This window comes from Pecten maximus, unplaced genomic scaffold (genome assembly GCF_902652985.1).
Source record: "Pecten maximus unplaced genomic scaffold, xPecMax1.1, whole genome shotgun sequence".
NCBI classification, from domain to species: domain Eukaryota; kingdom Metazoa; phylum Mollusca; class Bivalvia; order Pectinida; family Pectinidae; genus Pecten; species Pecten maximus.
Window position 1 is genome coordinate 47,727 of NW_022979257.1, and position 12,330 is coordinate 60,056.

The 12,330-nt window shown below is 35.7% G+C and overlaps 1 protein-coding gene across 1 annotated transcript; it reads left to right on the forward strand.

Annotated features, from left to right (window-relative positions):
* The first annotated feature begins 3,653 nt into the window (after positions 1-3,653).
* LOC117318407 lies at positions 3,654-5,872 on the forward strand. Its single transcript, XM_033873396.1, has 2 exons — positions 3,654-3,661; positions 4,433-5,872. Exons 1-2 carry the CDS (start codon positions 3,655-3,657, stop codon positions 4,816-4,818), a joined length of 393 nt encoding a protein of 130 aa, XP_033729287.1. The 5' UTR covers position 3,654; the 3' UTR covers positions 4,819-5,872.
* The last annotated feature ends 6,458 nt before the right edge of the window (positions 5,873-12,330 follow it).

A 12,330-nucleotide genomic window follows, 5' to 3' on the forward strand; every position in this document is an offset into this window, starting at 1 on the left:
TAGTAATTCAGTTTTTCTTAAACGGAACTCGGAACTGGGACCTTAATCAATAAAGCTAATTCATAGTATTTCCGTTTTACTTAAACGGAACTCGGAACTCGGAACCAACTTCAGCCTCCCTAAGAATAATCACTGCAATAATAATTAATTCACACGGGGTTTTGCGCAAAGATTGCGTTTGATATCAATTATTATTACTACTCAAATTTATTAAATGTTGTGCATTTGTTGTTTTTCTGCTTATAAATGTTCACCAAGGGAAATAAAATCAGATCCTGAAAATGTTTTTATTTTTACTTAAAACCGATGGATCTATATATTTCCAATTTTTGTGTCGCCTTTTTCCGAAAAAGGCACCATATAGGTATTACCATCATTCGTGAATTCATTCATTGTATGGGAATCCATCCGGCAAGTCATACAAATAATACTTGGAAAAGATACAATGAGTATCCAAGCTGGGTTTTTTTAATTCATATCCTAGCTGACTGTGCAGGCGACGCATCCACTTCCGTGGCACTCTTGTTTAATCAGTTTAAAATAACTCAAATTGATGTTGGTCAAGTGAAATTCTCAACAATTCTGCCTCTCAATAATGCGTTGAAACCACGAAGAAAAACACAAGAATATGGTATGGTAGGGACCAAACTAGTAAATATCAAAGTGGAACAGCAGACATGGGAAGGAAATAAAATGCATTTTTTCATTTCTTTTTTTACCTATCTACCACAGCATTCCGGCGTTCGCTAACCAAATTCAGTGAGGTGTGTAAAGTTAACCTTTCAGACTGCGTGAACAACAAGTTGTACTTCATTTGATATATACATTAAAAAGCTGAACAATTAAATCCCATTTGTGAATAGTAAATATGATATGTAATATATTTGTGATGGTATGTAACAGTTTTCGTATAGTTGCTATATGTTTTATCTCAGGTAACCACTTCTGGGTTCCGTGGGTCAATAAAACTGTCAAGGCTCGAGTAAGATAGGAACAACCAACGAACTAGATAAGTTTGTTTGTTTATTAGACATAACAGAATATGTACACAACAAGGCCTACATTGAGCACTTTCTCCAGTCTCCACACTCCCTCATATGCTAACACATTATTAGCTACAGAAATATAGACGACAGACAAGCACATGCTGTAATACATATCGGGGATATAGACGACGGACCCGTATCAGATACATATCGACAACGGGAATTTAGAAAGTAATTACATGCTGGTATCTGTTGACCCTCAGTTAGTTTCCGGGCTAAACCTGAGGCGGGAGTAAACAGAGGCCGCTGAAAAATAAACCGAATAAAGAATGTAGATGACCCAGGCTGAAATATAATGATTTGGACTTACCGAAAGATGCGTTGCACCACGCGGGGTCGACAGCCCTGGCACTCAGTTCCCGTGTCAAAACTCCTGACAGGACTAACGAGATACTCGCGAAATCCAAATTATATGGACAAAATGCCCTCCCCCTTGACCCTGGTACCACCAATTGACCCTAGTTCACCGTGTTCTCCCGGAAATCTCACGCGCCAATACTAAATACTACAACCTATAGGGAAATTCCCTACTGTCACCAACTGCCGCAAAGAGACGCTAACCAAAACAAACAAACAAGGCAACAGAACTGGCATACACACGGCAGTGCGACACTGACAGGAATAAATCCATCTCTGCTACATGTATAACATTTTATTTGTCAGTATCTGATATTTCATATATATTCTGAATATATACTCACTTAAATGCAATTGTTGTTGTTTTCTTAACTTCCTCCTTCCTTTTCTGAAAATTGAATTTTATCAATGGAATTAATAGTGGTACGTAAAATGAAGATAACATAAATTTCTTAGAATTCCAAACCATCTTTTTAAAAAGAAATTGAGTTTCAGGTGCTAATACCATTGGAACTTATTACCACCACACAAGTCAGGAAAGAATGGAGCAAATTGTACAGTCGGGGTGCATCAAGCAATCAACTAACGAGGCAATAGACGCCAGATATGGTTCCGGTGTCTACTTGACAAGCTTGAGCGAATCATGTCCGGCGACCACAGTAGCGAGGAACAACTACGGCATTGATGGAAACCAAATGAGGATGGCGGGTAGAACGGACGCCATCATAGCCCTTGATCTGCCCAATAATATGGTCTCCAAGGATTGTCGGAGACAGACATTTATATGGTGTCGGGAGATATATAACATTAAAGGGCATAAATCACAAGTTGTATGTGAGGGGTGAAGATGGAAGAGCTAGACAAGTATATTTTTGAGAAAATGAACGTTCACTTGCATACATGTTTGTTTCACAGTCCTTTTGAAATATTCTCTTTCTGATATGAAATAAAATCTCGAAAACTGAAAAGGGTCATTTTTTTTAAAATGAAGGTATTTCATGAAAGAACTGAATGTTAGTAGATATACTAATACAACATCAATACATGTTTGTTGATGTATGACAACAGTAACCCGGCGGTATACAGCCACAACAGTACAAATCGTGTCACATGACGGAAATTATATTTGCGAAGGTAAAATAGATGTGATCATTACTGTTGCTGTGTCTACCGGAGAGGTTACAAGGGTGGATTCGCATCGCCACATTTATGTGATGTCGGAAGGTTTTACAATAAAGGACACACATCCCAGGGTTCCTGTGAGGGATGACGATGGAAAGACTAGGGAGTACAAAGTAGAAACTGAAACCCTCGATTACTTATACACACTATTCTTCCGTTTTTGCTTTGAATTAAAAACTACATTTTCTCTTTAATATCTACAGATACAAAATCGAATCTTCAAACTTGAAAGGTGGACATTGTTTCAATTAACCAAAAGCGTGGAAGTGAAGAAGAGAACCAAACAAAAATTAAAAATGTTGACGTAAAGAAAGGAGCTGAAGTTAAAATAACATTAAAAAGGACATGAAATACTCTGAATCGGCGCCACTACTTATAAGAATTTTTAAATGTCAATTCAATTGTAGATACAATGATTTTGATAAATATTGCAAATTTCCATTGATTCTATACATTCGTTCACTCCAATATACGTGATATGATTAGTTCGGTCTAATAATAGCCCGAACAAACAGTTATGTTATGTTTTTATTGTGCAGACAATAAAGACTTCACAATCAGTTTCTTTAAGTGACATGAAACTGATTTCGTCTGTGAATGGAAATGTTTTTAATTAGCAAATATACCAACCGATTTCGTTTTTAAAAACGCTATATACCAATTATAGTATACATTTCTTTTTTTATACATATCAATATACAGTTATGAGTTATTAGCTTAACGGGAAAAAAAATCCTCTATGACCAGGCTATGTTACTGTAACCTGCTACATAATACCACATTACCTAGGTAAAAGCTGACTGACAAATATTTTCATCACTGAATTCTAAACTGAAACCACATTGCTATTTATACACCCACGTCATCAACCAGGACTGTTAGTGAACTGATAAATTGCTGACGAATGTTCTATTTTTAGAAATTCACTGAAATCGGATAAAGGAATTCTTTTTCCAGCAGAGGCAGCTTTAGATAATTGAAAATTTACAGATTAAAGTACAAAGTACATTTTCATAATTACATGTACACAATCATAGTCTTACCAGCCACCATCATACTCGACATCAAAATGACTGGTAAGTATAATTATATTACCAAACGAATATTTCTGGTATATATTTACATTTTACTGATGAACTCACTGATATTCTTTTTACAATTCCACAGCAAGAAATCATTTCCGTGTAAATTTGTATTTTATAAACAGCTCCCTAACTGTAGAAATGCCTAAATTTCCGTAAAAATGATCACATTTACATTTAAGCTGTCACACAGTTCTGACCCGGACACGATTGTATTAAAATTTTGCATTCGTTGCTTCTTTGACTTTGAGTGGTCGGTGGTACAGTGGTAACACACTTTTCTTTTACCATTTTACCAAGGTGGCCGGGGTTCGATTCCACGATCGGACGTGAAAGGGTATGGGGTCACCTGCCCGACCACATTGGTTTTCCCCTGGGGCGCGGTTTTCCTCCCACAGTAAGACCCTCGCCCGTTTCAATCCGGGCCGACAAGCGTGATTAATATAATATAATATAAGTTGATAAAACTTGTTTCGCAATTGTTGTAAAATAAATAGAGTTTACATTACATTTGAAATATAGGTCACAGTAACCCGTACAAAGTTGAGCGTTAATTGACGGTGGTGTAATTGTTGAAACGTTTTCCCACAGCCATGATTCATCAAAACAATGACAAAGACTAAGGAAACAACTAGAACAGTACTAGAACAATATCACCCTCTTTCCTATTGGGGACACAGCAATAAAATAATAGCATGTGATAGTTGGGCATATGTAACTGATTACAATAGAAAATTATCTTCTTTAATTGAAATTTGGTTTCAGACGGTAAGAAGACGTATTACCACCACACAACTAAGGACGGAGCCGCACAAATAATACAGTCAGGGTACATCAAGCAATCAACTGATACGAAAACAGATGCTGCGTATGGTCCCGGTACCTATCTTACTAGAATGGGCCCAGACAAGTCCCAGATAGATATAGCAAGGAATAACTACGACGGATGCGATCAATTCGCAGATGAAATGCTGAGGGCGGGTAAAACAGACGTGACCATAGCCATTGATCTGGCCAGCAATCAGGTTACCAGGGCGAAGTCAGATCGTGACATTCATGTGTCGCCGGGAGATGTTACCATAAAGGACAAAAATCCAAGGGTTTATGTGAGGGGTGAAGATGGAAAGGCTAGGAAGTACAAACTCAAGTAGAAACTGAAACCCTCGAGTACTGGTACACACGATTTCTTTCCGTTTGCTTTGAAATAAATGCTAAATTTTCTCTCTAAAATCTACAAATACGAAATGAAATCTTCAAACTTAAAAGGCTGACATTATTTTTTTAATTAACCAAAATTATGTGAAGAAGCCAAAAAAATCAAAATGTTGATGTATAGGAGGGAGCTGCAGTTACCAAATACTTTATCATTTTCGTATTTTTTGATAACTGAAATTTTAAAAACAACATTGAAAAGGACATGAAATACTTGTGTGTCAATTCTGAATCGATGCCAATACTCTTAAGAACAGAAGGTACTACATCTCGGACAAAAGAAACTGATGGTCGAGTGAAAACAAGAAAAGACTGTAATATTTTCATGAAATCTTAATTTGACTCCAGCTTTATTAGGACTGTTATAATTATAAGTGTATTTTTATGGCTAAACGAAAACAACATGGAAATAGCATGATAATGTATAGATAATACCTAATCAACTGGATAGAGGCCTCTCTTCCTCAGTTCTTACGACAGTTTGATGATAGACAGGTCTGAAGTTGGATAAAAGATTTCCACAATCTGTAGATAGAACTTGGGTCATCTAACCGATTGGTCAAGTAGAAATGGAAAAAGAACAATGCAATTCATCATCAAATGAATTACAGGTTGTGTAAATTATTTGCACGACGCTATATTGCCATCGTCCAAAAGTTTAGTTTTTTTTTTTTTTTTTTGTCTTTTAAACTTTAAAGTAGATCAATAATTAAATGCACTCAAGCGATCACTTTCAGGACGATGCTTACATTTTAAATTTGTCAGAGTTACACATTTCTGTGGTAAACAGTTTATACATCGGTGGCAGTGAAGTATTTTTCACATGAGGCATAAAATCAACCAGAAGAGCTTACCGTCTAAAACATCTCTAAGAAGATTTACACGCTGGTATCATTTTCAAACATGAATTCAATTGTAGATATAATTCTTTTGATAGGTATTGCAAATTTCAATTGATTATATGCATTTGCTCTCACTATTTTTTATTGTCCAGATGATTAAGACTTCTACATCAATTTATTTAAGCAACAATTAAACCAATTTTGTATTTGGATGGAAACTTGTCATGTTTTTTATTAGCATTTTGTACTATACCAACCCATTTCGTTTTTGAAAATCTGAAAAACGCTAGTCCTATTTCGAAAAAAAAGTTCACTGTGACCTTATCCGTGTAATATGGGTTTACACCTGCTACAAACTATTGCATAATGCATATTTACCTCACACAGTCTGAAATTGAATCACGTGTAATGACATTACCTATGATACGAATACCTACGACTGTTAATGTAATCATCTCTTTGACTGACGAGACTTTGTCTGACTTACATTATATTTGGCGGGTAACGCTAAAACCTCCTTTAATTTTATATTTTTTACCTTGAATATATTTCCAAAAATGTTATTCAATGACACTCTTCATTAAAATTAGTATCTGTTTCTGGCGAGATTTATTCCTTGGTTATATAGTGAAAGCATTATGAGAGATATTAAACATTGATATCGAGTTAATTCACTATGTAAAATTGCGAGATATGCAGAGATTTGGCCTGAATTCCCAACTCATCGCCCATATACATGCATTACATACATGTTAGTGTATCATAAAATGGTGAGACGTGGAGGGACTTTCCCATCCCAAAGTCCAAACCGATCGTTCACATATTATAAACGTGTATGTGCTTTAAAAACGGAAACATGCAGGGACTTTCCCTCCCCGAATTCCCAATCCGTCGTCCATATATCATACGTAAGTATAATTATGAACCGTTGGATGGAAATATCATCTAATTCCCTTCATGTCTCGCCAGCTTCCGCCAATACTACATACTCTGTCATAATCACATTCTGTATTAAGGAAAATATCTGCCTACACTACATACTTTGTCATAATCACATTCTGCAATTAAGGGGAAATAACTGGCAGATTTATATGTAATCGTACTTAAACGGAGCAAGACACTCGAATGATGTATTTTCAACAATATCATTTTTTCAATAAAGTCATTTAGACATAACATATTTTGAGTTTGATATATGATGAATTGAATGTTTCATTATTTGTCACAAATACAAACATATCAAAATTGCGTTCCATGTTGCATGAATTTGTCAAGAAATTCTTGTGGTTTTGCATTAAATCCAATCGAACCAAATATTTTTCACCTGGTATGAAGTAAGTCGAATAATTCGTCGTTGGAGATTTTCTATAATAAACAGTTAGATCGCTCATCAAGTTTGGTTATCCGTATTATCGGATACCAAGTCGAGAGAATGTATTTGCCATGTTTTAACCAAGAGAGTTTGAGAATACTATAGCAAAAACCTTCCAATCCTACTCGAAAATCTTAGCTTAATTTCTTCAATAGTTGGTTTAAACATAATTTTATGCTTTGAAAATGACAATAAAAGGATTAGGCACTCTTTTAACTTAGTTAGCCTTCTCAAAACCGAAATACATTGTACATATATCATGTCTTAATATGTACATTTCAATAAATAAATGAATAAATAATCAACAAATCAGTTTAATTTTTTTATTTATTTAATTAAAGTTCTGCTTAAATGTAAATGTTAAGACAGCCACGATGTATGTAAAATGTATTTAAGGTAAACAATTAATCAATAAAATAGTTTTGTGACAGTCGTTTCTCTGTACCCTTACATAATCTCAGGAGAATTAGCCAAGGTTTTCACACAGACAAAGCAAAACAAACAAACAAAAATAAGAAATAAAACAAACCAACAACAAAACAAAAACAAAAATGGAAAAAAATAAACAAACAAAAACAAGCTATTAAAATAGGTTTGTATTCTTAATGTAATCTCTGATATATGCCAATAACCACCGTATGTTGCAATAACGAATTGCCCAATATCTAAATTATGTAGCACAATAATAAGACAGTATAGTGTTGGCTTGCATACATTCATATGGTAAAGGATGACAAGACAACTTTCAACATTGTAGTTAATTCATAATGGAAAAGCATAATAAAGAAAAGGGTAACATGTTATATACAAAGAAGAAGAAAAATAAGAAACTCATTGAGTTTCTTGTGTGCACATGTTACCCAAGCAGATAATTAAAATCAATTTGGGGAAAATTATTAAAAATTCCCAGTCGTCTCAAATGCACATTGGGTAGGGTAGGCATGAGAATAGAGATGACTTAACGTGGAGGACTATACAATACTAGTCAATATGTCTTGTATTAAATATTTTACAATCTACAAGACCTTTCAAACATACCCAGAGAAATAAATTGAATAGATAAATGTTGCCTGCAGGTAATGGCAAAAGCATAATAAAGAAAGGGGTAACATGTTATATACAAAGAAGAAGAAAAATAAGAAACTCATTGAGTTTCTTGTGTGCACATGTTACCCAAGCAGATAATTAAAATCAATTTGGGGAAAATTATTAAAAATTCCCAGTCGTCTCAAATGCACATTGGGTAAGGTAGGCATGAGAATAGAGATGACTTAACGTGGAGGACTATACAATACTAGTCAATATGTCTTGTATTAAATATTTTACAATCTACAAGACCTTTCAAACATACTCAGAGAAATAAATTGAATAGATAAATGTTGCCTGCAGGTAATGGCAAAAGCATACATACACAGACCTTTTTCAAATATACTGAAACGAAAAAGAAACGCAACTTCAAATTGTAGGTTTAATAAAATAATACTTGTGAGCATTATGTTTAAATTTCATATGTAATAGTTAATATTGAATATTGATGTAACATCCTTTAAATGTTTAGAGATTTTTAAGAACAGGTCACTTTGCTAGAAGGTCATGATTGGTAGTACCCTACGTGAATCCAAGTTGAAATGGCAGCAGTTTTGAAACCGTGCCCTAATATCGTGTGTGTCCTCCTCGAACAGTTATCACATCTCTAATTCTTTGTTGCATTGAGTTCATCAGGGCATTGACTTTCCGTATTGGAATGTTATTCCATTCTTGGACGAGTGCATTTGCTAACTGAGGGAGGGTATTTGGGGGGTTACGGCGATTTCGAATTCTTCTGTCTAATTCATCCCACAAATGCTCGATTGGGGACAGGTCGGGGCTATATGGAGGCCAATCTATAGGAACAATGTTCTGTGTCGCAAGAAAGTCTCTACAGACTCTTGCAACGTGTGGTCTCGCGTTATCTTGCTGAAAGGTTAGATGATGCTGCCTAACAAACGGCACAACATGGGGCCTAAGGATCTCATCCCGATAGCGTACGGCCGTTAAATTCCCATTGACTATCACCAAAGGCGTCTTCAAACCATGGGAGATTCCCGCCCAAACCATAACTGATCCACCCCCAAATCGGTCGTGTTCCAAAACACAGGCGTCAGCAAAACGTTCGCCTCGACGCCGGTACACACGTTGACGGCTATCTGCTCGAAATAACGTGAATCGAGATTCATCGGTGAAGAGCATAGACCTCCAACGTCTCATAGGAAAACGTCTGGGCATATGTGCCGTTGCCCATTGCATACGACGTGCTCGACGTTGCGGTGTTAGTGGTAAACCAACGTACTGTCGCCTTGCACGCAAATTAGCCTCACGCAGTCTGTTGATCACTGTTTGGGGATGAATTCGACGGTTATGATTACCAATCGTATTCCTTGCCGTTTCAGCGGCCGTTAATCTCCTGTTACGCAGGTGTGCCAACCTAAGAACCCGGTCTTGACGTCGCGACGTTACGCGTGGACGTCCTGATCTCGGCTGGTCATCGACTCTTCCTGTTGCGTTAAGACGTGAAACTAATCGACTAATAGTCGATTTGTGAACTCTGAATTGTCGAGCGACGTGAAGTTGCGTGTTCCCTGCCAGAAGCATCGCTATAGCACGTCCTCTATCAACCTTTGATAACCGTGGCATAATTGTAAAAGGAATTATTGTTTGCAAAAGTATTGGCGATGATGTGGCTCAATGTTAGTGATGAATTGATACTGGTTTGAATGAAAAAAGAACGCATATGTTTGTACAGGCACGGTTTTTGATGTTTTTACCGCGCCGGAAGTGCATAGGTCTGTAGTCACACTTGGGTGATTTTGAAGATTGGTATGGGTGTTAGGCAGGGTGCATGTTTATTTCCGCGATTTTTATACAGATATGTATATTTAATACAAAATTAATCACAATTTTCCATGTTGCGTTTCTTTTTCGTTTCAGTATATATACACATCCATATAAATATGTATTTATATAAGATTATCTTAACTGTAACCATAGATAGAATTTATGCACACATATATATGTATAGATTTATCTTTATGTAAAACAAAGAGTGTGAACGCTCTGTAACAATTTGAATCATAAAAGGTGTAAATTTTAAGCTTACAAGTTGAATGTACTAGTTGGTATCCTTGCATATGTATGTATACATATTTTTTCCAGTAAATTCAAGTAGGATTACCGTGACTTTAGATTTATTTGCAATACTTCTGTAAGAAACTGACATGCATAACTTGGTTTCCTATTGTACCTAGATAGGTTAAAATTTGATATCAATAGTACAAACTTCCATGTGTCCTATGTTCATACTCGTAAAAGAGTTTGACACTTAAACAAAAAAAACAGAATGGTGAAAAACTTCCAAGTGATTCAGATTGATAAATCATAAACTTCCTGTGTAAACTACCAGTAAACGTAAAACTAGTCTAAAACCTGCCGAATGGAGAGGTTTGCATACCTGTCGGTGAATGCATGAGATAACCAACGCAATGACATATATAGGTAGATTGCAAACGACAAATTAACAACAATATAGAAATATTCATCTAAAGAATCAACACTCTGTAACACTTATCAATGTATTTACATTAGGGTTTCATAGTTATTAATAACATAAATGGACATTTAGATACATTTTAACTTTGTTGGTCATAAAGACATGGTTAACCTTGAACGACTATAAGACATTAAGATATATTGCCTTGGCTGGCCATGATACAAGTACATTGTGTTTTATCTTACATGATACATTTTGTCAAAATTTATCAAACAGCAACATATATCTTACTTTTGCACAATACATTAAGCTGATTGTTTTAACTTGTAGGTCATAATGTGAATGAATTTTCCACACTTGTCATTATTACGTTTAATAGGTTAATAGGAGGCGAAAGTAATTAAGCTGATAATGGTTCACACTTGATAAAGTATTGTGATCCATAGTTCTGCCACAGTTTGAAAACATATTTTAGACAAATATGAATTAACGAACAGGTTTTCCATAAAGTTTACAGGTCGCTTCTCTCAGGTCATTAAGTGTGTTGATGCGGAAGATTTATTTCTAACGAGATTTATCAGAAAACAGCCCCTCTTGTCCATATATTGGTACACATGCCATCAAGTTTCATTTTCCTTGTTGTTTTTTTAGCCCAGCTGGCTCTGCATTTAGATAGGTCATTGATAAGTATTTATTCACATCTTGGGACTGTTTTGGTAGTGTCATGTCAATGATTTTTATCATTTTTTTTATGTAGAATTTCAACTTTTTAGTTGTGCGAGATAAATTTTGCAATAATTGGCCTTGGTTCCCCCTCAGTGCACAGCAAAAACTAAAATATCTCCACTTCCTTACATACTATGATAGGAGCATACTGTAGTCGTAGGGGGATATCTCAGAAACGATTTCTGAATATTAAAACTTTTAAATCCCAGTTGTAAGCTTATTAACTTGCACTGTCAGCTTATATACGCACAAAAAGGTAGAGTTCTTCATATAGCTTTATACAGCTTAATTTCTTTCATGTATTGCTTATCAGAATACCAATGCAGAGAGAGGTTGTGGTTATCATAACTCATAAAAAATAAAAGGGGGATTAAGAATTGTTTTTAATTCAATATCATGAAAAAGTTCATATTTATTTTTTTCTGGGATTTATATTTCAAGCAACATTTAGTGTCATTTTTAAGAGTCGATAGCTGTCATGCGCAACTTATGTGAAGAGTTTGTCCAAAGACAACCCTACGACAGCAGATGATTGTTCGCCCTTTTAGCTTCTAAAGAACTCTTAATTCGGATATTCACAGTGCATTAGTTCCATGTCCTACCGGCTGAGCCTTCGAGAAATCCTAAATGAGCAAGCTGAAATCTACTGCAGCATCATCGTATGACTAGAATGACAAAAAGCTCCGAGTGTGTCAAATTTCTAATATTTCACAGATCGAGTACTGTTCTGATGCGCATGAACAACTCTGAAGCGCAGGGCTGGTGTACCGAAGACATCTACGTACATTTATATTAGTGGTGTTGCCAAACTGCAGTAGGTCCTCATTAACAGGCTGAGGGGGATCGCCCCCGTCCCACCACTTGCTCACTCCGGCAATCGCATAATATCCTCCATTCACCATTATTTGCCTTTGTCCTGTTGAAGACAGAGTGAAAATCTCTTTTCACAATAAATTTAAATGATTCCAAAAACATAATATTCACT